This window comes from Chrysemys picta, chromosome 1 (assembly GCF_011386835.1).
Source record: "Chrysemys picta bellii isolate R12L10 chromosome 1, ASM1138683v2, whole genome shotgun sequence".
Classification (NCBI taxonomy): domain Eukaryota; kingdom Metazoa; phylum Chordata; order Testudines; family Emydidae; genus Chrysemys; species Chrysemys picta.
In genome coordinates, this window is record NC_088791.1 from 92,024,952 (window position 1) to 92,045,530 (window position 20,579).

The 20,579-nt window shown below is 46.3% G+C and overlaps 2 protein-coding genes across 7 annotated transcripts in view; one reads left to right on the forward strand and one right to left on the reverse strand.

The window, feature by feature from the left end:
• The window catches only part of ACO2 (aconitase 2), a 31,745-nt gene extending 21,597 nt beyond the window's left edge, over nucleotides 1-10,148 (reverse strand). The window contains exons 1-4 of one of the 6 annotated variants that reach the window (XM_065563161.1): nucleotides 9,688-10,047; nucleotides 8,339-8,438; nucleotides 5,421-5,561; nucleotides 171-313 (exon numbers count right to left, since the gene is read on the reverse strand). In XM_065563161.1, coding sequence (XP_065419233.1) covers nucleotides 171-244 — 74 coding nt within the window. In that variant the 5' untranslated portion in view covers nucleotides 245-313; nucleotides 5,421-5,561; nucleotides 8,339-8,438; nucleotides 9,688-10,047. Of the gene's footprint in view, nucleotides 1-170; nucleotides 314-5,420; nucleotides 5,562-7,027; nucleotides 7,119-8,338; nucleotides 8,439-9,154; nucleotides 9,291-9,687 lie in introns of those variants that run through there. The other 5 variants (XM_065563155.1, XM_005302589.4, XM_065563149.1 and 2 more) reach the window with 5 other exon arrangements.
• Nucleotides 10,149-10,227: 79 nt separating this feature from the next.
• Nucleotides 10,228-18,397, forward strand: PHF5A (PHD finger protein 5A). The gene is made up of 4 exons (XM_005302588.5): nucleotides 10,228-10,511; nucleotides 12,580-12,603; nucleotides 14,878-15,044; nucleotides 17,676-18,397. Exons 1-4 carry the CDS (start codon nucleotides 10,460-10,462, stop codon nucleotides 17,763-17,765), a joined length of 333 nt encoding a protein of 110 aa, XP_005302645.1. The 5' UTR covers nucleotides 10,228-10,459; the 3' UTR covers nucleotides 17,766-18,397.
• Nucleotides 18,398-20,579: the final 2,182 nt, after the last annotated feature.

Below are 20,579 nucleotides of genomic sequence, written 5' to 3' on the forward strand. Positions count from 1 at the left end.
CATAGGAGCCACCAGCACATAGAATTTTCATTTTTCAATGTTACAGCACAGCCACTTAAAGCTACTCTTTCCCCACTAGATTCTCCTTGTGCTACCATAGCCCCTTGAAGTCTTTTCCTCTCCTTCCCTCATTGTGGTGGTGGGTTCTCCAAATCACCTCTCACCCTTACCTTTTATGGACGATATTGATGTTTTTCTCAAGCATTTCATAATTTATGTATTCATTAGGCTCAAAGTGGCTCATGGCCACCTTGGCCCTCTGGCACAGGACGGGAGCTACATGGTACCGCCGTACCCCTTTACTCAGGACTTGCTGGAAGAGGAAGAGACAAAGATTATATTGGTTATCTATCAAACATCTGTAGCAAAGTGATCTCCCACAAAAAAGGTAATAACGTGTGTTTTCCAGCTCTGATTTCTAGGACACTAATTCTAAGAGATGAGCAACAAAAACTGATTAAACAGGGGTGGGATAGCTCAGTGGTTTGAGCACTGGCCTGCTAAACCCAGGGTTGTGAGTTCAATCCTTGAAGGGGCCACTTAGGGATCTGGGGCAAAATCAGTACTTGGTCCTGCTAGTGAAGGCGGGGGCTGGACTCAATGACCTTTCAGGGTCCCTTCCAGTTCTATGAGATAGTTTTAGAAAATAAAGACCTAGCATGTTCAAGTGTGCCCCCCACCTCCACAGCGGGTTCGGGCTCTCATCCCACCGTCAGACCCATTTTGTCACAGTTATTTTAGTAAAAGTCAAGGACCGGTCGCAGGCTTCCGTGAATTTTTGTTTATTGCCTGTGACCGGTCCCTGACTTTTACTAAAAATAACCATACAAAATCTTAACCTTACTCATGATTAGATGGCCATTGGCTGAGCTTTTCAAAGATGCATAAGGTAAATAGATATCCAATTTACATTACAATTAATGGGAATTGGGTATCCAAACTTCTTAGGCACCTGTTGTCAGAACTAGAAATCTGGCAACTTTCACCAGCATTGGTGTCACGTAAAGAGGAGACAAAAGCAATGGCTGAAGCTGTAATAAACTCTCATTGTTGTAATATCTAAGCATTTAATCTTACTCCTGGCATTCCCCTTTATCCTTAATTATTCATTCATTAGTAGACTTTTTTGGTGAGGGGCAGAGAACTCCAAACCCCACCACCTCGTTTTTTTCTTCTCTGGTGTGTTCTTCACAAAATAATCTTGACACCAGCCTCTGAAATATTGACTAAAGAACTGTGAGCTAACGACGCAAGATCATGACAATATTTGGATGCTCTGAATCTTATTTATATTGCCCTCTCAATAGCAGATGTATGAAAAAAGTTTGAGAAATCCAGGAAGATTGGGATTGACATTTAATTCGGTTGTATAGTCAGTTTTGTAATAGCAGCACTACCAACAAGATAAATTTGTCCTTTTATAAAAAAAATCTGAACTATTAGTTTTGCCATGTGGTGGAGGGGATCCCAATCAAAGCTTCTAGGAACTACTGTAATACAAAAAAAATAAGTGTCTCAGATCGTTAAAGCACATGCCAGTTAGGAAACAACATAAAAGGTACAAATGAGAACGCAACTTCAAAAGGTGCAAGTCACAGAGCTATTCATTAAAATGCATCAGCTCCAACTCTTCTTTTTTGGTTAATAATTCACCACATTTTGGTGGATGTGGTTTAAGATTCAACCACAGAACAAAGCGCAAGTACTAGAGATGAAACATTTCACTATACCACTGACTTAGATCCCTGCTAACTCATTGTTCAAAGTGTATGTGCTGATCTTTGATCAGTCATGTGACTTCTCACAATTCCTTCAGCCCAGTTCAAGCTCACTTTTCTGTTATTGACTTGTCTGCACTCAAGGTATATCCACCTTATTGTGAAAGCCTCCACTTAATGCTGTAGAGGAAGGATAAACCTCAAAGATCCCACCATCATGCCATGGAAGAAATATCACTTTCCAAGCCCAAATTAGTAAAGGCATTTTACTATATACTGCAAGAACTCTCACCGTAATCCCAGTCTCCTCCCCCGTTTCTGGATTTATGCCCAAGAATTCTTCTCTGAAGTCTTAATTAGTTTAACTCATCTTCATTCTCATGCAACTTGTAATTATTAATTCTGTTATTGGACCCTCACCCTCTGTTGGATACCACAAACAAGAAGTTGAAAAGGCCCTATGAGTTGGTAACAAGGAGTCTGTAAAAACTCCTCCCACCATCCTGTAACTTATGTCGAGGCTCCACTTCAACCATGAGAGTAGGTGATGGATCAAGGAGAACTGCGACTGATAGGTACAAGGAAGAATAAGACCGTTACAGATTGGTGTGGAGGTGGTCTGTTGAGTAAACTACACCAGCATAAACTCTGCTTTGTATTAGTGGAATGGGTCTACATTAGGAGTTTTAATCCACTTAGCTCACTGTCTACATAAGGAATTTTCAACAATGGAACTACAGTAACAGCCATCATTTTTACACAGTGAACTGGTAACAGACCAAAGAACACTGCCTAAGAAGATTATGTCTGGAAATTAAAATAATGGTAGCATCTCCACAACAGTCCACTCTTTTTGTTTGAGTGCAGACTTTGGTATGAACAAAATCTGAAGCAGCGCTCTCCTGCCCTTAGGTTTTAGGGAAGGGTCAAGACTGTCTCAGTGTGAACCCTAAATTTTGGAAGTAAAAGAAAACATTTAAGTTTTTGCCTCAGTAGGGCCTTACACTAAATTAACGGTTGGCAAAGAGTCCTAGGGAAGGTATAAATATTTGGATGGTAACTAAGGCCATCAATATCAGGCAGTAAACCCTTCCTTGAAGCCTGCCACAACCTCTCAGACTCACCAGGAGGGAGGAGAGAAATGGAAACATTTCAGAGATTAAGGTATCCAGCCTGGGGAAGTTGCCAGTAAGACAAGGGAGAACAGGCTTCTAAGCCACTTCCACTTGGGCCATTTCTACACTCAGAACACTGTATGGGGATTCCGGCATACTATGCCAGCAAAGCACTCAGTGTGGATGCAGTTTATACGGACAAGCACAGCTTTGTTAGTATAGTTTATTCCACTCCTATCCCTAAGTAAAACAAGCTATACCAGGTAAAATTGGTGTTTTGCCACCACAACTGCATCACAACTGGGTTGGTCATGGATCCACAACTCTTCACATCCTTGACCAACATAACTATGCTGGCAAAAGCCCCCAGTGTAGATGTAACCTTAGGTTTTAGTAAAGACAAGAGACATACCAAAGAAGAGAAATGATGTGAACCATTTCATCTTTTCCACATATGAAGATGATTAACATGACAGCGCTGATTTTAAATTTACTTCTCTGAAAGTTTCTCCCTACTACTCTTACAATAATTAGTAATTAAAAAAAAATCAAAAAAGTGATTTACTAAGGTGAGCTGTCACCATTTTATAAGAGGGGGAACTGAGGCACAGGTTAAGTAACTTGCCCAAAGTTATGCAATAACACAGTAGGGACTAGTACACACATCCTTATCCTCTGTACTATAAGTTTCTAACAAGCAACACCTAGGATGAATATTTCTCTAATCTAGCAGTGGTTCTCTCCTATTTGCTTACTTTATACATAAATCGTTGTCAAATACTCTTATCAGTTTCCTGTTTATGTGGATCTTTCACACAGAGGAAAAAAACCCTCACCCAGCCATTGTACACTCTTCAGCCTGACAGCCTTCACCTCCTGCAAGCCTCAAAGACCCCAACCTGTCAGAAGCTCATGGGTCCTGCTCATGGGACCTCATGTGCCCCCCTCAAGGGCTGTTGGAGGCTTATGGCCCACCTCCACCTCACAAAAGCCTTTGGAAGTTTATATAGGGCCCCACTCACACCTTCACACTCTGGTGGTACTTTGAGGCTTCTGAGCCCCATCTTGAGGGCTTGTGGCCTTCCCTGAACCTTAGCCTGTCCTTCAGTCCCTGATAGCTTCCAAGCCAACTCCCTCCTTGAGCCACCTTTGACATTCCAAGGCACAATCTAGACCAGAGAGGGGCTGCGTCGCCACTTGCCCTGCAACCTGGGTGCTCACAACACTTTGCTGCTCTAGCTCCCAACCTGGGCTGTTTATAAGCAGCCAAACAGCATGCAGGTCACACCCTGAGCGTCTGCATATAGCCACAGTGCTAGTCCAGCTGCTCTGAGCACAGCAGCCTGTCAGCAAACACCAACCGCACTCTGGCTTCCAGACGCCTTGGTTACAACTTGCAGGGTGACCCCAATACTCCCGGTCCTGGATTTTCCACCCAAAATGTGTCTTCTGCACTGTCCAGTCCTATCCTGGACAGTACAGATATATTGGGTGCATTGCCCCTCTAAGGGGATCAGCCCACAACAGTCTGCTACCTTAAATGGAGTTACCCAAACAACTCACAAACACTAGATTAGTTTTAATCAAAGTAAAACAATTTTATTTAACTACAAAGAGATACGTTTTAGGTGAGTAGAAGTAATGAGGCATTTTACTCAGAAATGTTTACAAGATAAAATGCTTTCTAAATTTACACTAGACTTGGTTCAAAATGAGGTCCCTTACTACGTTTCCAGAACATAGCTGACCAAACTTGTCAGGCTAGGATCTGCTTCCAAAGTCCAAGAGCTGTTTCTTCTGTCTTCTTAGGACAAGAGAGAAATGGACAGGGAGAGAACTTAGGGTGTTTTGCCCCTCACTTGTATAGTTCAGTTACTCTTTGAAATGCATTTTCCAGAGAGTGACCCCTAGATAAAGTTCTTTCCAGCTGAGAGCAAGAAGACGTGAAGTCTGGAGGGGGAGAGGTTTCATGCTGTAGTTTGCTAAAATGCCAGTCTGTTTGTTCCTGCCCCCTTTGCTTGCCAAAGGATGGCCACTTGATAGGTGATGGCCTATCAGCTTTGATGACACTGGACTAGGGTTGTCAACTTGTCCTTTGAGAAACAGGTTTACCCACTCCCCAGACTTGTCTGGTAAACACACTTCAGTCATTATTTCAGCTTATGTTTATAACTTTACATATAATGTTGCTACAGACATTTTATCATGATATTATTGACCAGCAAGTTACTAGTTTTCAAATGATACCTTACAAGGCATATTTAGTACACAAAGGTTATTACAATAGCATGTAGGGTATGAATACAGGGGTGCATTTCACCACACACCTTCCCACCCCTCCTCCTTATAAGAATTGAGCAGCTTTATCTAGTGACCAGGGAAGGTCTCCCTTGAAATCATACACCCAACAGCCTTAGGAGGAGGTAACCAATGGTCCCTAAACCCAACCCTGGGAACTTTAGGAGGCTTCAGCTCAGTTACCCAAAATAGTAGGCTTGCTAATACCTGAAGAGTTTAAGAGCTTATCTGCATGGGAAAATTGACTGGGATAAGACCTGGTCAACACCTAAAACTTAGGCTGACCTACCTAGATCACTTAGGCCTGTGAAAAACTGTACACTCCGTGCGACATAGTGAGGTAGACCTAGCACCCAATGAAGATGCAGCTAGGTCTATCAAAGAATTCTTCCATCAACAGCCTCTAGGAGAGATGAATTAACTACATGGACTGAAAAAAAAAAAAAAAAAAAAAACTTTGTCTATGTAGGAAGCATCCACACTACAGCAACACAGTCGAGCTGCTGTAGTGTAGACATACTCTGAATACATGGCATTATTCTGGAATAGCTACAGAACTTTGGATTCACACCCTACTTCATTCGCAAATAACAGCCCCATGTAGACAATTCTCAAAACTTGTGGGGGATGGGCCCTCAAATGGTTTGTTGAGTCTTCTCCTCTCCTGTATCTAATGTTTAGATCAGAGGTCGGCAACCTTTCAGAAGTGGTGTGCCGAGTCTTCATTTATTCACTCTAATTTAAGGTTTCGCGTGCTGCTACTACATTTTAACGTTTTTTTAGAAGGTCTCTCTCTGTCTATATTATATAACTAAACTATTGTCATATGTAAAGTAAATAAGGTTTTTAAAATGTTTAAGAAGCTTCATTTAAAATTAAATTAAAATGCTGATCTTACGCCGCCAGCCCACTGCCGGCCTGGGGTTCCGTTCACCTAGGCCGGCAGCAGGCGCTGAGTGGGACTGGCAGCCGGGACCCCGGCTGGCAAGGGGCCAGCAGCTAGAACCCCAGACCGGCAGCGGGCTGAGTGGGGCCGGCGGCCGGGACCCCAGACCAGCAGTGGGCTGAGCGGCTCAGCCTGCTGCTGCTCAGCCCGCTGCCGGTCTGGGGTCCCGGCCCTACTCACAGAGTGGGTACCTACCTTCTCCCTTGGTTTAGCCCATTTTCTTCCTCTCTCTCTGCACTGAGCTGAGGGTGGGAGTGCACTGAGCACAGGGCTGGGGGTGAAGGAGCAGGCTGGGGGTTGGGGTGTTGGGTCTGGCCAGGAGCTAGAATGAAGGAGGAGGCTCAGGGTTGGGGCAGAAGGTTTGGGTGTGGAGTGCTTACCTGGGCAGCTCCCATTTGGTGCGAGGGGTGCAGGAGCTCTCATTTGGTGCTCAGGATGGGGGTGGGGATGTGGGGGGGTGCAGGAGTCAGGGCAGGGGGCTAGGGGTGTGTGAGGGGGGGTAGGGCGGGGAGCGGGGTGGTAGTTGGGACTCCCGGGCTCCGGGAAGGGGCTGGTGTCTGATGCTCGGGGGAGGAGTGCTGGGAGCGAGGACTCTGGATTCCTAGGTTTCCAGCTGGGCTCTAGTTATTCGAGGGGGTGGGGGGCAGATGGAGACTAGGGCTCCGGACTCCTGGGTTCTGCCCTCAATGCCGGAGGGGAGCGGGATCCAGTGACCTGGGGTGGCGAAAGAAGCGCGACCCAGCTGTTCCCAGAGTCCAGCAGGCGGCGAGCCGCAGCCTCCGGGCTCAGGTTCGGGCTGTGGGACACAGCCTGCCCCAGTACAGAGCCGAGCTCATCCCGGCACCGGGGCTCCAACCCCGGGGAAGCCTGCCTGAGTCCAGGGAGCGGGGCCAGCCACGCTTGGGGCGGGCGGGCGGCGGAGCTGGGACCCAAGACCCTTCCCCACTTACAGGCCTCGCGACTCCTGTGGGGACGAGTCCCTCTTCTTGCCCCCGCCAGCGGGGCCGCTTCCCGGACACGCTAACCTGGAAACACAACCTCCTGCCAGAAGTGACAGAGGTCAGCAAAGCATGTGCAAATACCGGCGGGAGGGGCGGAGAAGAGCGGGCCGGGCAGGATTTTTAATGGCATGCTGCTGCTGCCAGGGTCCCGGCCGCTGGCCCCGCTCAACCGGCAGCGGGCTGAGCGGAGCCGGCAGCCAGGACCCCGGCAGGCAGCAGCGTGCCATTAAAAATCAGCTTGCTTGCCATCTTTGGCACGCATGCCATAGGTTGCCGACTCCTGGTTTAGATCATCAGGACTGGCTTTGTCCAGACCTCAGGAGCACAGCGCAATTTCCACTCTAGTTTAGCTCTGGCAAATAGAGTTCCCCCTTGCAGTTTCAATTCTTTACTTCTTGTCCTAAAATTGTTGTACAGAATTACCATATGCTGTTTTAATGTGGCAGATATTCTAGGTGCTGCTGTGGTTGGTGAAGTGATACTTATATAGGTCCTTCACGGTCTGTGTAATGCTATATATGTGCAAAAATTCCTTCTTGTCACCTACAGTGCTTAACCAGTTTGTCACAGAGGTCGTGGAAGTCACGGATTCCATGACTTTCCACAACCTCCGTGACTTCTGCGGGGTCCAGTGTGGCTGACCCCAAGGCTGCCCAAGCAGCTGGCTACAGGGCCAGCTGCTCAGGTGACCCCGGGGACAGCCACACCGGCCAGCTACTGGGGCACCCCTGCAGCCGGCTGCACCAGACGCTGCTCGGGCAGCCCCCGGCAGCTAGCGGCGGTCGGAGTAGCCACTTCCCCAGGCAGCCCCCCAGTGGCTAGTGCTGGCGGCAGTCCTTGTGTGGCCAGTGCAGCCACTGCTGGCAGCCCCTGGCAGCTGGTGCCACAGCTGACCACGCCTCCCCAGCAGCAGCCGCCTCCCTGGGATTCCCCCCCGGCAACAGCCCCCAGCACACACATCCAGCAGCAACCCCCTTAAGATTTAGTCTGGGGTAGTTATAGTATAAGTCATGGACAGGTCACGGGCAGTGAAATTTTATTTATTGCCCATGACCTGTCGATGACTTTTACCAAAAATACCTATGACTAAATCGTAGCCTTAGTGATTACCTTTAGCTTTGTTAGTATACATTATAACTGTTCATCCTTTTTAAAGAAATCTAGTTTAATCATCATACTAGATAGCCTCTGGGAACTGTGAATTCCATAGCTCCAATACATTATATGCTAAGTATTTCCTTATATTTCTTCTAAACTGACCTGCCATTCATTCCATCAGCTGACCCCTTGTTCTCACATGATGGATCTGTTCCTTATTTTTGTGCTGTCCTATTTATCTACAGTAAGAGCAATTCTTCCCCTGTTTTACGAAAATAGTCATGTAGAAGCATTTTTAATCAGTGAAATTAGTTATTCCAGTTAGAAAAGGTTACTGAAGCAACATTTCAAATAATTTGACATATTATAAATCAAACTGCAGTTAGGACCCTTTATATTTTAAGCATAAAATTAATATACTCTTCTATAGTACCTCCACCTAAGATGAAACACTTACAAATATATAGTGAATTAAGATGACAACATCTTAAGTAGTACTATGGGTAAATTAATACTATTTTACAGATTAGGAAACTGAAGCAAAGTAGGAAAAATGTTAGGGAAGGTCAGGTAAAGTCTAAGGCAAAATGAGGAACAGAATTTAGATCTCCTGACTCCCAGTTCCATGCTTTAAATGAGGAGCATGATTTTCCATGAACATTTTAGTTTTAAAAGAGAAAGTTATATCCATATACATGTCCTCAACAGAATAATGAGAAACTCTAGAGTTCTTAAATTACAGATTTAGACACAAAAATATGCCTGAAGTACAAGAATCAGATTGTATTGAAGTAATGTTGCAAGCTTGTATGAGTTTGAGAGATCATTACACATAGAGCATCTCTTCTAAAAAGTGTAAATTTATTCAAGTTCTAGTTGGATAGAACTTGGATGGGAAGGTGGATCTCTTTCTTCCCTCATTATGTCTCATTGCATAGTCCCTGTAATTACTGTATTTAGGCCTAAACATGTACATACACATTCTCCACTTGAAGTCTTGTATGCTAATGCTCCAGTGGCAACTGGTGATTTTCGAGAACAGGTAAACGGAAGTGTCAAGAGGTATAGTCCACTAGAGATGGTTTACATATACATTAATAAGAGTTGTATTTTATTTCACTATATCTCAAACAAGGGGAGAAAAGAAACAACAAAATTTAATCTGAGAAAAAAAATTATGATCACTTATTTCTAACAAGTCAATGCAGGTGCACCCACCAGCCCTTGGCACAGATTGCAACCCAAATAACCTCTGCATGGCAGTCCCAGAGGCCCAGGTCAAATTGCAGCCCTAGCTGGGATGTGGGGGGAGGGTGGGTGAAGTTGGTTTATTCACAGGAGTTTAAATCTAACACACACACTGCAGAACACCCGGGGCCAGAGAGGGGAGAACCGAGGCCAGCACAGACAGGACCTGGCTCACTAGCAGCAGGTTTGCAGTCTGCCTCCGAGGGGCTCGGCCCGACCCCTGTCCCCTCTGGGCCCCACCTCGCAGTTCACCTTGTCCTCACCTTGAGCAAAGGCCACTGCCCGGCTCCCCCCGGGCGTGCGTAGGGAGCGCAGCCGGGGTGTCACCTCCCGACAGCGGAGCCCGGGCTGCCCCCGCCCTGCAGGGACCCCGCTCCCCAGTCGCTATGGGAACAGGGCCTGGGCAGGCGCGAGGGACACGCTGACCTACAGGGAGAACCAGGACGCCCCGGCCTCAAACCGCCACCCCAAGCCTCCCACCTGCAGCCGGCTCCCACCGCCACGGGCCGCCCAACTGCACCCGGCTCCCCACCACCGCACCCCGCTCGCCTTGCGGCACTGTCACCTGCAGGCGAGTCACCAGGACACAGTACGGCGCCATTTTGTTCACTGACAAAGATGATGTCGCATTCTAATTACGTCACGCGCAGCCTTTAAATAATGTCCGAAAGTGGGCGTGGTCTCTGGCGAAAAGGCGGGGCCAGGCCCCAGAGAGGGCGGGGCTCCGACAAGCGACTGAGCCTGTAGAAGGAGAGTGGGTGGGGTTTGCAGGTCCTGGAAGGAAAGTATCCCAAGCAGTGGGGACGCGTTATCCGGCTTAACAGAGGGGACTCTGGGGCGGTCTCGGGGGAGAAAGTCGTGGTCTAAGGGTGCTTTATGCACGCGGCTGTGGAGTGATTTAGCATTTGTCATTGGGAAGCTCGGGCAGCTTTGTGGGAGAAGATCACATAGACCCTGCCAGGACCTGGGGGTGAAAGGTCAAGGGTGAAAGGACTCAACGGTGACCACGCGACTTAACTCGCGCGGTGACGAGAAATGGCCAAACATCATCCGGACCTGATCTTCTGCCGCAAGCAGGCGGGAGTGGGTGAGACCCGGATGTCCCTGGTTCCCTCTTTCCCGCGTCCGTTGGGTGGGGGATCCCGACACTGTCCAGGGTCACCTCGGCCTCCGCGCGGGGAGGGGCGGAGCGTCCCACACACCCGATCCCGGCGGGGAGGGAGGGGCACTTCGGCGAGCGAGTGGGCACCGGGGAGGGGCACGTTGGCAGCGGGTGGGAGGGGCACCGGGGAGGGGGAGGGGAGGACGTTGGAACTGTGGTACCAGGATGAGTCTGGGAGTCAGAGGGACCCAAGTTCTGTTTCTGGCTCTGCTACAGACTGGCTGGGTAAGCCTGGGAGGAATGTTTCTCGCTCCCCCCGCTTTATGAAGTGCTTTCTGGCTGGGAGGTGTCCTGTCAGTGCTGTGGGTTGTTACTAACGTTGGGGTGACTCCCACAAAAACGCATCCAAAACACTTTTTAGAAACAGCCTTGTCCTCCCATTTACCCCAGTCACCTGTCCTTCTCCAGGTAGGCCAGGGCTCTTGGCCTTGTGCCTCACCTGTGTGCTCCAGCATGCATGTTGTGTTCCCATATAACCTAATGCCTCACTCTGTGATTGCCAGCTTGTGACCTACAAAGAACATAAGGGTCTGTTATTGTAATTCTATATTTGTAGATTGTTTTCTGCATTAGTTGCCTCTTAAGTGGCCGGTTTTAAATACTTTTAATTGCACCTCAATTATTAGAAAAATGAATATAATATCTACTTACTCAACAGACTAGTTTGTATGCTTAAGCAGTCATAGTTGCTCACGCTAGTGACCAAATATCTTTGCTCTTTACTCCTATTATCCTGATAGTGCCAAGAGAACAAGTGGGAGAATATTTTATCATCAGAACTGCTTCATTCTTTCCAATTGTAGGGCCAAGTTCTGCCCTCAGTTAACTGTGCAATAGATGGTGTAACTGAGGACAGAAGTTGATTTGCTAAATCTATATAGTGGTGATGGGGCATGAGAGAGAAAGAGACTAGCTTGATTCTTGGATCTAGAGCTGGCTGACTCAGGAAAAAAAAATCTTTGCTTGCAAGTGCAAATTTGAACTGTTCTTGTTGAGACAAGGGAAACATGGAAACCTGGGTGCTGTTTTTAAAGAATCATTTTTCAGCGTAGAACTGTACTTTTATGGTGAGAGGCCTCACTCTATCTGAAATCTACTCTTCCAGCCTGGTGGGTATCTATCTGCTCAGTGGTGACTGAGTCTTTGCTGTGGTGGTCACTAGGGTATACAACTCTCTATAGCTTGATACTTACTGTAGTCATCTACTAGTGAGACAAGGTGGGTGAGGTAATATCTTTTATTGGACCAACTTCTGTTGGTGAGAGAGACAAGCTTTTGAGCTTACACAGAGCTCTGCTTAAGGAGAAGAAGAGCTCTCACCAACAGAAGTTGGTCCAATAAAAGATATTACCTCACCCACCTGGTCTCTCTAATATCCTGGGACCAACATGGCTCCAAGAACACTGCATACATTCATCTACGGTATTATTTATTTAATTTTTTTTTAAAAATCTTATAGACAAATGGTAATACTTTTTTCAGTTAATTCAAATAACATCCTGAACATGACCTGAATATGCTAGTAGCCTTCAAAATCAAACATAGACTTCAAACAAAATATTTGAAAATAATTTCGTCTCTGAAAACCTCATCCAGCTCCCATTAATGCAATGGAAAGTTTCTGCCATAGCCTGTGTATTGGGCTCTGTTATTTCCGTGCTCTTGTTAATACCTGAAGCAGTGTAGCGAATGCAGCGCTGTGCTGGAAGTGTGAATGGTGCCATTGAATGCCTCATGGGGAACATTGAACTCTACGCTCTGGTCTTGGCAAATGTATGTCTAGAAGGATGCTTACTGTTTACTATTAAAATGTATGTATTTGCTATGTTAAGGCTGCCGTTGTACTTTGTTAAATTAGTTTAGATTTTAAACAGATTTTTTTAAAAAAACATTAATTCACTTTTAAATTGCAGTTCACCTATTTAAAACAAAAGTTTTATTTGAATTGTCTCTGTCAAAAATAATTTTCTTTTTTCTGCTTTACTTATTGCAGCTATTGGAAGACTGTGTGAAAAATGTAAGTATAACATCTGCTTGTGGTGTTTTGTGAGAGCATTGTTGTGGTTAGAGTACACAGCTGGGATTTAGCCTGGATTTTGTTTCCAGCTGTGCCACTGATTTTTTGTGTGTGTAAGCTTGGACAAATCACTCTTTGAAATGGGAAAACCCACATGGGTGTTGTGAGGTTAAGTTGATGAATATGTGGAAAGCACTTTGAGAGGCTTACGTGGAAGATGCCATACAAGCACAAAGCATTACGGTATGTGTCATGGAAAAGTACAGGGAGAGGGTCCTACCTGTGGATAAAAAAACAGGTTTGTGGCCAGAGTTTAAGGAACTGGGGTTGTACTGATCAGTTCACGATGATCCACTTGTATTGCAAAAAGATAACTTGGTAATTTAAAAAAGAAAAAAATCCATTTTCCAAAAATGCCTGTTACACAATTTGATAAAGGCTCAAGTCATAATTCTGAGTGTGGGAAATACACAGCAAAAACTATCTGAAGCTAGGACATGTGAAGAGACACAGAACTAAATACATTCTTCTCCTACTATAAAAGAGGAGACTTGGGAGAATGAGAGGGTATGATCGGTCCTTTCATGGGCACAGTATAAATGAAATAAGGGTGTTAGCCTGTGTCTCAGAAAACAGTGGGAAAAGGAGCAAAGGAGGGAGAAATTTAGGGCATGGCTACACTTGCAAGTTAGAGCGCATTAAAGCAGCCCCGGGCACCCTAACTCCTGACGTATCCACACTGGCAAGGCACTTAGAGCGCCTGGACTCTGCAGCTGGAGCACTCCTGGTAATCCATCTCCATGAGAAGCATAAAGCTTGCTGCACCCTGGCTGAAATGCCGACGTGATGCATTACTGCACTGTGATTGGCCTCCGGAAATGTCTCATAATCTCCTGAAGTCAAGTGGCCGCTCTTCTCATTGTTTTGAACTTGGCTGCAGACATGCAGATATTCCCTTTCAAAGCTCCATTACTGACAGCCAGCATGCTTATCTGCTCTGGGACAAAGCAAACTGTGTGTGTGTGTGTGTGTGTGTGTGTGTGTGTGTGTGTGTGTGTGTGTGTGTGTGTGTGTGTGTGTGTGTGTGTGTGTGGCGGGGGGAGGGGGAGGTCTGCTGCTCTCTGAACTTACAAGACAGCATGCTGACACACTCTCTGCCCCCTAAAACACTCTGTCTCTCCCCCCACATACACACAACACACTCCCTGTCACACACCACCACCCCCAATTTGAAGCACATTGCAGCCATTTGCACACTGGTATAGATCCACAATGCACTGCTCTTTGTGGCGTTGTAAGAGCTGCTAATGTGGCCATGCCCGTGTGCTTGCAGCTGACAGTGTAAACACATGGCAGCGTTTTCCCTGCTGCGGTCTCCAAAGGCTGATTTAATTCCCAACGCTCTACATCTGCAAGTGTAGCCAAGCCCTTAGTCTGACATTAGGGAAGCGTTTTACGAGTATATGGTCAGTGGAATAGATTCCACAGGAAGTAGTTGAAGCCTCATCACTATGGAGATAAGAATCCTTAGTGGCGGTAGGGATTAGATGACTCAAGGGGACTGGTAATAGGATATGAACCTTTCAGCTCTTGGTCATTGATTTGGATATAGTCCAGGACACTACAGACTGTCACTGGCATCTGATGACTATATGGCATCTGTGAAATGAATTGTTAGGTTTCATTCAATTCTTTGTGAGGTTTCCACACCACAGAAATTGTTGTGGCTGTCTACACAAATTCGCCCTCTTTTTGGCCCTCTCAGAAGTCAAGGATCATGAAGACTGAACCTCCCTTTTCATCCTTTGGAGGTAGTACTCTAGTCTCATGTTTATGTGGTGGTGTGTGAGAAGCTTGCACTGCTGCTGCCCATATTCTACCTCTCCTGTAGTTAAAAGACTGTCTGGTGCTGTCAGTTCAGCAAATTCTCACAAGTGCTAAATTTCGTCAGAAAGTTTAACGACACAGTGGTGGGATGATGTAATGAAGAGTTTTGTAAAATGCTGGCTGAGCAGAGTGCTGGCCCTCATCTCTGATTCTGATTGCAAAGCAAAAAGACTCGAAAATGAAGTTTTGCAAGATACTGGCTCTTCTACTTGCTCATTCACTTCAGAGAAATAAAATGGCTTTCATATGTCAGCGAGAAGGAATTTCCAAGCTCAGTCCCACTATTTTAGAGTGTATGGGGGACTTGTTTGGATAGGGAGCTATCCCCTCTCGGTGGGAATGGTGGAGAAGGAAACTCTTTAGCTAAGGACTGTGCTCTATTTGTAGGTGATGGTAAATGCGTGATCTGTGACTCATATGTGCGACCCTGCACACTTGTGCGCATATGTGACGAGTGTAACTATGGGTCGTACCAAGGCCGCTGTGTGATCTGCGGAGGTCCAGGAGTCTCTGATGCCTATTATTGCAAGGAGTGCACCATCCAGGAGAAAGATGTAAGTTGGACACAGTGCCTCAAGGTTGTCTTTCTGTCTCTTGTTGAACAGATGTGGTTTTTATTTAACAGTCATGCTTATCTTTAAAGGCAGCTGTGGTCTTGTGGAATGAGCATGGAGCTGCGACTTGGGACACCTGAGCTCTAGTACCAACTCTGCCACTAGCTTGCTATGTTACCACGAGGAAGTCACTTCACCTCTCTTTTATGCATCTGGGGATAGTGGTGCTTACCCACCTTTGTAAAATGCTGTGAGATCTACAAATAAGCCCTGTGATATTTCTCTCGTGCCTTTCATCCCACAGGACTGAAAAATAGTTTACAAACTGCATGTATGTGATTCACTTCATCCATACATTGCCTGTAACATTACCACTTAAGATGTTATCTTACTAGGTCTCACAAGCTAAGCTTTATCAGGGTCAGGTCACTAGCTTAGAAATTCTCAAATGCTGCAAAAAGCATGTGACTACTCCAGTCAACACTGAATCAATGGCCCTGTGTATGTGTGGTGCTGTAGGACATCCAGTACTGCTGGTGTTTTCCTCTGAGTTAGACGAAAAACAAAAGTCATGGGCCACTTGTAGCCATTAAAATCCTGTGGGGGGGTTCATAAGAATATGGGTTATGGCTCTGGTGTCCTGACCAAATTCCAACTCCGGTAATTGCACTCTACAGACCTAAAACTCCCTTTCCCATTTTATTTGGATATGAATTTTTCACTGCTGTGGGGTGTTATGTACTGTTGGTAAACGTATTCCAACCTAGAAGTGGCCTCTTTCTAGTGGTCCTCTTCCCTTATGTTTCTGTAGCAGGGTCCTATAGTGCTTAATGACAGTGGTGTGAGAATGATCTCTGCACACAGGAACACAGCCACCTTTGAGGTGAAACATGGCAGTATAACCGTGTACAGCAGCACTACATCCAGTTAGAGCAGGATGTGAATGAATGAAATGAAACAGCAGGTGGAACTTAGAGACAGAATGCAGTGATTAAAGATGGACACCCATTTCCTGTGGAAAAGTGTCTTGAGGGTTTTTTTTTTAAATGAACACGAATGATCAGGACCACAGTACTGCTTCTGCAGACAGAGCTCTGTGTCTAAAGCTTTAACACTCCCTTAGTTTAGTCAAATGAGTTAATCTTACTTTCCCAAATGCTCTACATTCAGCCCCAGACAGAGTCAAGAGGAACGTACTTCCATTAGAATGTGAAGCAAGAAAGCAAAAAATGGATGAGATGGGCTGGAGGGAACATCCTTCATGTAAAGGGGCAAAGGTGCCTGGTTCCTGTTTCGTGGGGGGCTCTGGTTCCACACATGCCCCATTTGGGGCTACAGGCCAGGGTCATGCCATGTCATCCTGGCAAGCTGTGGGTTGCAGGGAGGGTTTCTTTCTTGGGGATAGAAGTATGAGCATGTGCCAAATCCTTTTGAGGGGGTGGAGGAATGAACAGACACCTGTAATGAAGCTGCCAGGTTTATCACAGATGCCCTAAATTGTGGGAGGGAAGGTTTGGAAGGGCCCCACCTTGGAGGTTCAAAGTGAAACCACAAGACAAGAGCTAGAGGCTGGTTGGTGTAGGCATATATTTGGGTGTGGTGGGAAGGGAGAGGAGAGAATGATTTAATTTTTTCCCCTCTTCTATCTCTGCTATCCTGCCCATCCCACCTCTTCTTTTCTCCCCCATAACAGCAAGTTTTGGTGCCGCAGCTTGGGTGCGGTCTCTGCAGTGGATGACACCTGCCCAAAGGCTTTCTCGTCTAATCCACTCAGGATTACGCAACAACCAGGGACACGTGTGCCAATGCCCACTGGGCCCCTCAGCACAGCACAGATGCCAACTCCAGCAGCAGCATTTTGCCCTCAAGAGGCGCACAGATGCCAGGCTGAGTGACCCATGGGCAAACGTTCTCTGGCGTGCACATGCATATGTCCCATCTCCCATTATCAGGGAGGGTTTTGGCTCATGTTCTGATTTGTATTTAAATTTTTCCATCTCCCATAACTCACAGCTACACCCTTGATTTATTCTCCCTAACTTGCTCCACTTACGTCTGGCTTTCCCTCCAGCTGGTAGGACTGGGATATGGAGGCCTCCCCACGTACGCTTGCTATGAGTACCCTTGTACCTGCAAAATGGGCATGTGACCTTTACAGTGAATCAAGTTCTATTCTGATGTGTCTAAAGTGTGGGGAATCTGGGAATTGCTTTGGCTGCAGGAACTGAGGGCACAAGGAATATGTGTTGACACCTAATGGAAGTAGGTTCCTCTTAACTCAGGGTGGGGAAAGGTTGTTCCCCTTGCCCCCATAAGTCATGTCATAAGTCAGCTTAGAAGGATCCAGTCTCGGGGCACTATACTTCTCTTTCATTAAAGTGATTATGTTATTCAAACTGTTCTCCATGCTCCCCTGAGGAAGAGAATGCCCTAGTTAGTGTTAGCAAGGCTTCCCTCCTCCCCTCCACTTTCTCAGTTTTGATGGCTGGAGCCAATGGAGTAGAAGGGAAGTGTTCCTGCATGGGTGTTTCCAGGAGGTGTCTTTTGGGGTGGAAGATAGTGGTCACTCTTCATACCCCACTCGAGCCTGTTCTGCTCTAACCATGTCCTTTTCTCTCTGCATGTTTCCAGAGGGATGGCTGCCCTAAGATAGTCAATCTGGGCAGTTCCAAGACAGATCTCTTTTACGAGCGCAAGAAGTACGGCTTCAAGAAGAGGTGATCGGCCCTTGGTGCTGCTGTACCTGCTGCAGGGTTGGGGAAAGGGTCTTAAAGCATCTCTGGACTTCACTGTTATTGAGAACCAATTAATCTTCTCTAAAATGTTACAAATTAAACTATGTGTGGGGGAAGAAACAAAATCAACTGGGGATTGGAACCTGATAATAGCTGAGAACTGAGATGGCAAAAGCAGGCTACTGACTCTTGCCATCTCCCAAGCATGGCTACCGTCTGCCATATGGCTCTGCAAAATGCCTGGTGGGCAAGTACTTACATTCTAAGGGGATCTGCTCTCCTATCAAGGTGTAGCACTGTTTTTACACGTCTTGCCCACTTTCGGAATCGGGGGGTCACCTGCAGTCCTCCTTTCCATGCTCTCCCTCTCAGTTGATAAGAAGTCTTCTCCCCTGGCCTCACCCCCAAAGTCTGAGGAATGAGTTCAGATTGCCGACCCACCGAAAATCTCTATGTATTATACAGGGAGGCTAGCATGCTCATGACTGATGCCCTTTTCATATGAGCACAACAATTACATGTCCCTATGTTTTCTTCAACCGATTAACCGAAGGCCCTTTCTGTAACTACCTCTGCAAAATGTAAACCAATAAAGTTTTTTTTTTTTTCTTTTTCTAACAAGGATTTCTCTCTAGTTCATCTCACCCATCGTCCTCCCAGAGTTTCCTTTTGTAAGGTGATTGGGACACTAAGAACTTAAGAGTTGCCAAACTAGAAATTAACAATGAGCCATCTGTTCTCTGACAATGGCCAGTCATGGCTATGCTGACCTCTCTGTGAGATGCTTTGGGGAAGGACCGCTGTTTGCTTTCTCACCCCAGCCATTGATAATTTTATGTCCTGAAGCAGGAGGACGGCTCGCTTTGTGTAACCCTTGCCTTTGCTAATGTGTCTGGATGTTGTTTCACCATGCAAACATCCAATCCCTTTCTAAAACCTCCTGAGCTGCTTGACTATCCTGCTGCAGGAAGTTAGAACCTTCTGTGCTGTAGCTGGAAACCAGCTATTATATTCCAGACTAATAGCCATGTACTGAAAACTAGAGCCTGCTTGTTTGCTGAATACCAGCAGAGGCTGTGGACTCCTAGGCTGCTCAGCACAGATCTGGGGAAGGAGATACAGCTCATGTACAGGTTGTACACACCTTCCCCTTCCCTCCTGACCAGGAGCTTGCAATCATGTTAACTTCTAAGGAGCTGCTTTGGTGAGCAGGAGGGGCAGAGAGAAACTAAGCTGGATTTGGGGTACAGTAGAATTTCCCACTTGTGGTCTAAGGTCCCAACAAAGATGTAGTTTGGGATGCAGAGTGTTCACATCTGAGCCTGTTGGCACAACTAGCAGTACCATCCAGACAGGGATCGCTATAGAGAGACGAGGAATTTCCCTTCCTTTTCCCCCATACAGCTGTGCTTGCTGTTGCCTCAGCACTCCCAGTCTCGCTACTGCTGTAGGGAATCAAGGGCTTATAGTTTAAGATCAGAACTTTGATTACTGGGTATGTAGCTCCATGTTCTGGCAGCTGTGAAAGAGTTAAACTGCCTTATCTAGTGGTTCTCATCCATTGGTCGAGTGAAGGAAGAGGGTTGCTTTTCTCCTTGGCCTTGTCTACACAGGCAACTTTGGAGAAGACTTCTACTGCCACTAGTGTGTGTAGCCTAGGTCAGTGGCAGTGCCAGACCGCAAGGATGGGAGATTGCCCTAAAACTGCTAGTGTAGATGAGGCCCTCCCTTGTGAAGCAGAGCAAGAGATACAGAAGGGTAGCACTGCAGTGAAGATTCAGTCTTTCTTATGTGATTACTTGTCTTGTGTTCATTAGTTTCTAATCCCCCAGACAGGGACCCTAGAAAAGACAGGCTCTCTGAAACAGATTCTGTGTGATGAGAACTGTGAGGTTAATTGCAGGGTCTTTAAAAAAAAAAAAAAATTAAAACTCATTGAAATGAGTAGAAAGTGCTTGCCTTGACAGCTGTGAAGATCAAAGTCCTTTCTTTAAGCCCAGAACCGGTTCAGCAAGGGCACTGGCAGGACAAGCTTCCCCCACATGCTGCCCTCCTGTTGTGCCGCAGCCCTGCCCTGGAGGGGCCTCTGGCAGGACTTCAGAAAGTAGTTCAGTCTCAAATGGCCTAATTCAGAGGTTCCCAAACTGATCTGTGGGATGGTTGGTGGGTGTCTGCAGAGAACAGTGTGGTCTTATAATGGCACTCATCACTATAGTAGTTGAACAACTAGGAGGCACACTGCTAAACTGAATTAAAGGAAGCTAAATATGCATGCCTGGTATTCCTTTTCCACATATGTCATTGCTGTAATTACCACAGGGATGCTATGCTTCTGTAAATGGAAGAGGAGGTTTCTGCAAGAAAATCCCTGTATTTACAATCTCCACACTAGAAAAAACTGGAGAATTCCTGGCCTATTCAATACTTAGCCTCTCTGCTCACAGTGCTAATGAGGTGTTTATAGTGTTCTGGGACATGGACACATATCCTGAGTCCTCTTTCCCCACTCCCCCCTACATGCACAATGTCACCTTATTTCATATCAGTTACCAAAAAGGGGTCATAACTTTTGGTTACAAATAAGCTGGGACAGGGTCATATTGGACCGGTAAATGGCTCTAAAACCCAGCCCTAGTCCCGTGAATCATTTGGTCCACTGCTTGACAGCCCCTCTGAACCTGAAATGTTGCTGCCTTTAAAAATTGGATGTTGGCAAATGTCTGGATTGTATTAGTGTGCTCTCTCTCTGAGTGTTGGCTACAGGGATCAGATTTTAACTATCTGAAATTTTACTTAATAG

Coding starts and splice junctions, on each gene's coding strand:
- PHF5A (XM_005302588.5), top strand. CDS start 10,460: ATGGCCAAACATCATCCGGACCTGATCTTCTGCCGCAAGCAGGCGGGA. Junction 10,512..12,579: donor CCGCAAGCAGGCGGGAGTGG/GTGAGACCCGGA, acceptor TACTTATTGCAG/CTATTGGAAGACTGTGTGAA. Junction 15,045..17,675: donor GCACCATCCAGGAGAAAGAT/GTAAGTTGGACA, acceptor GCATGTTTCCAG/AGGGATGGCTGCCCTAAGAT.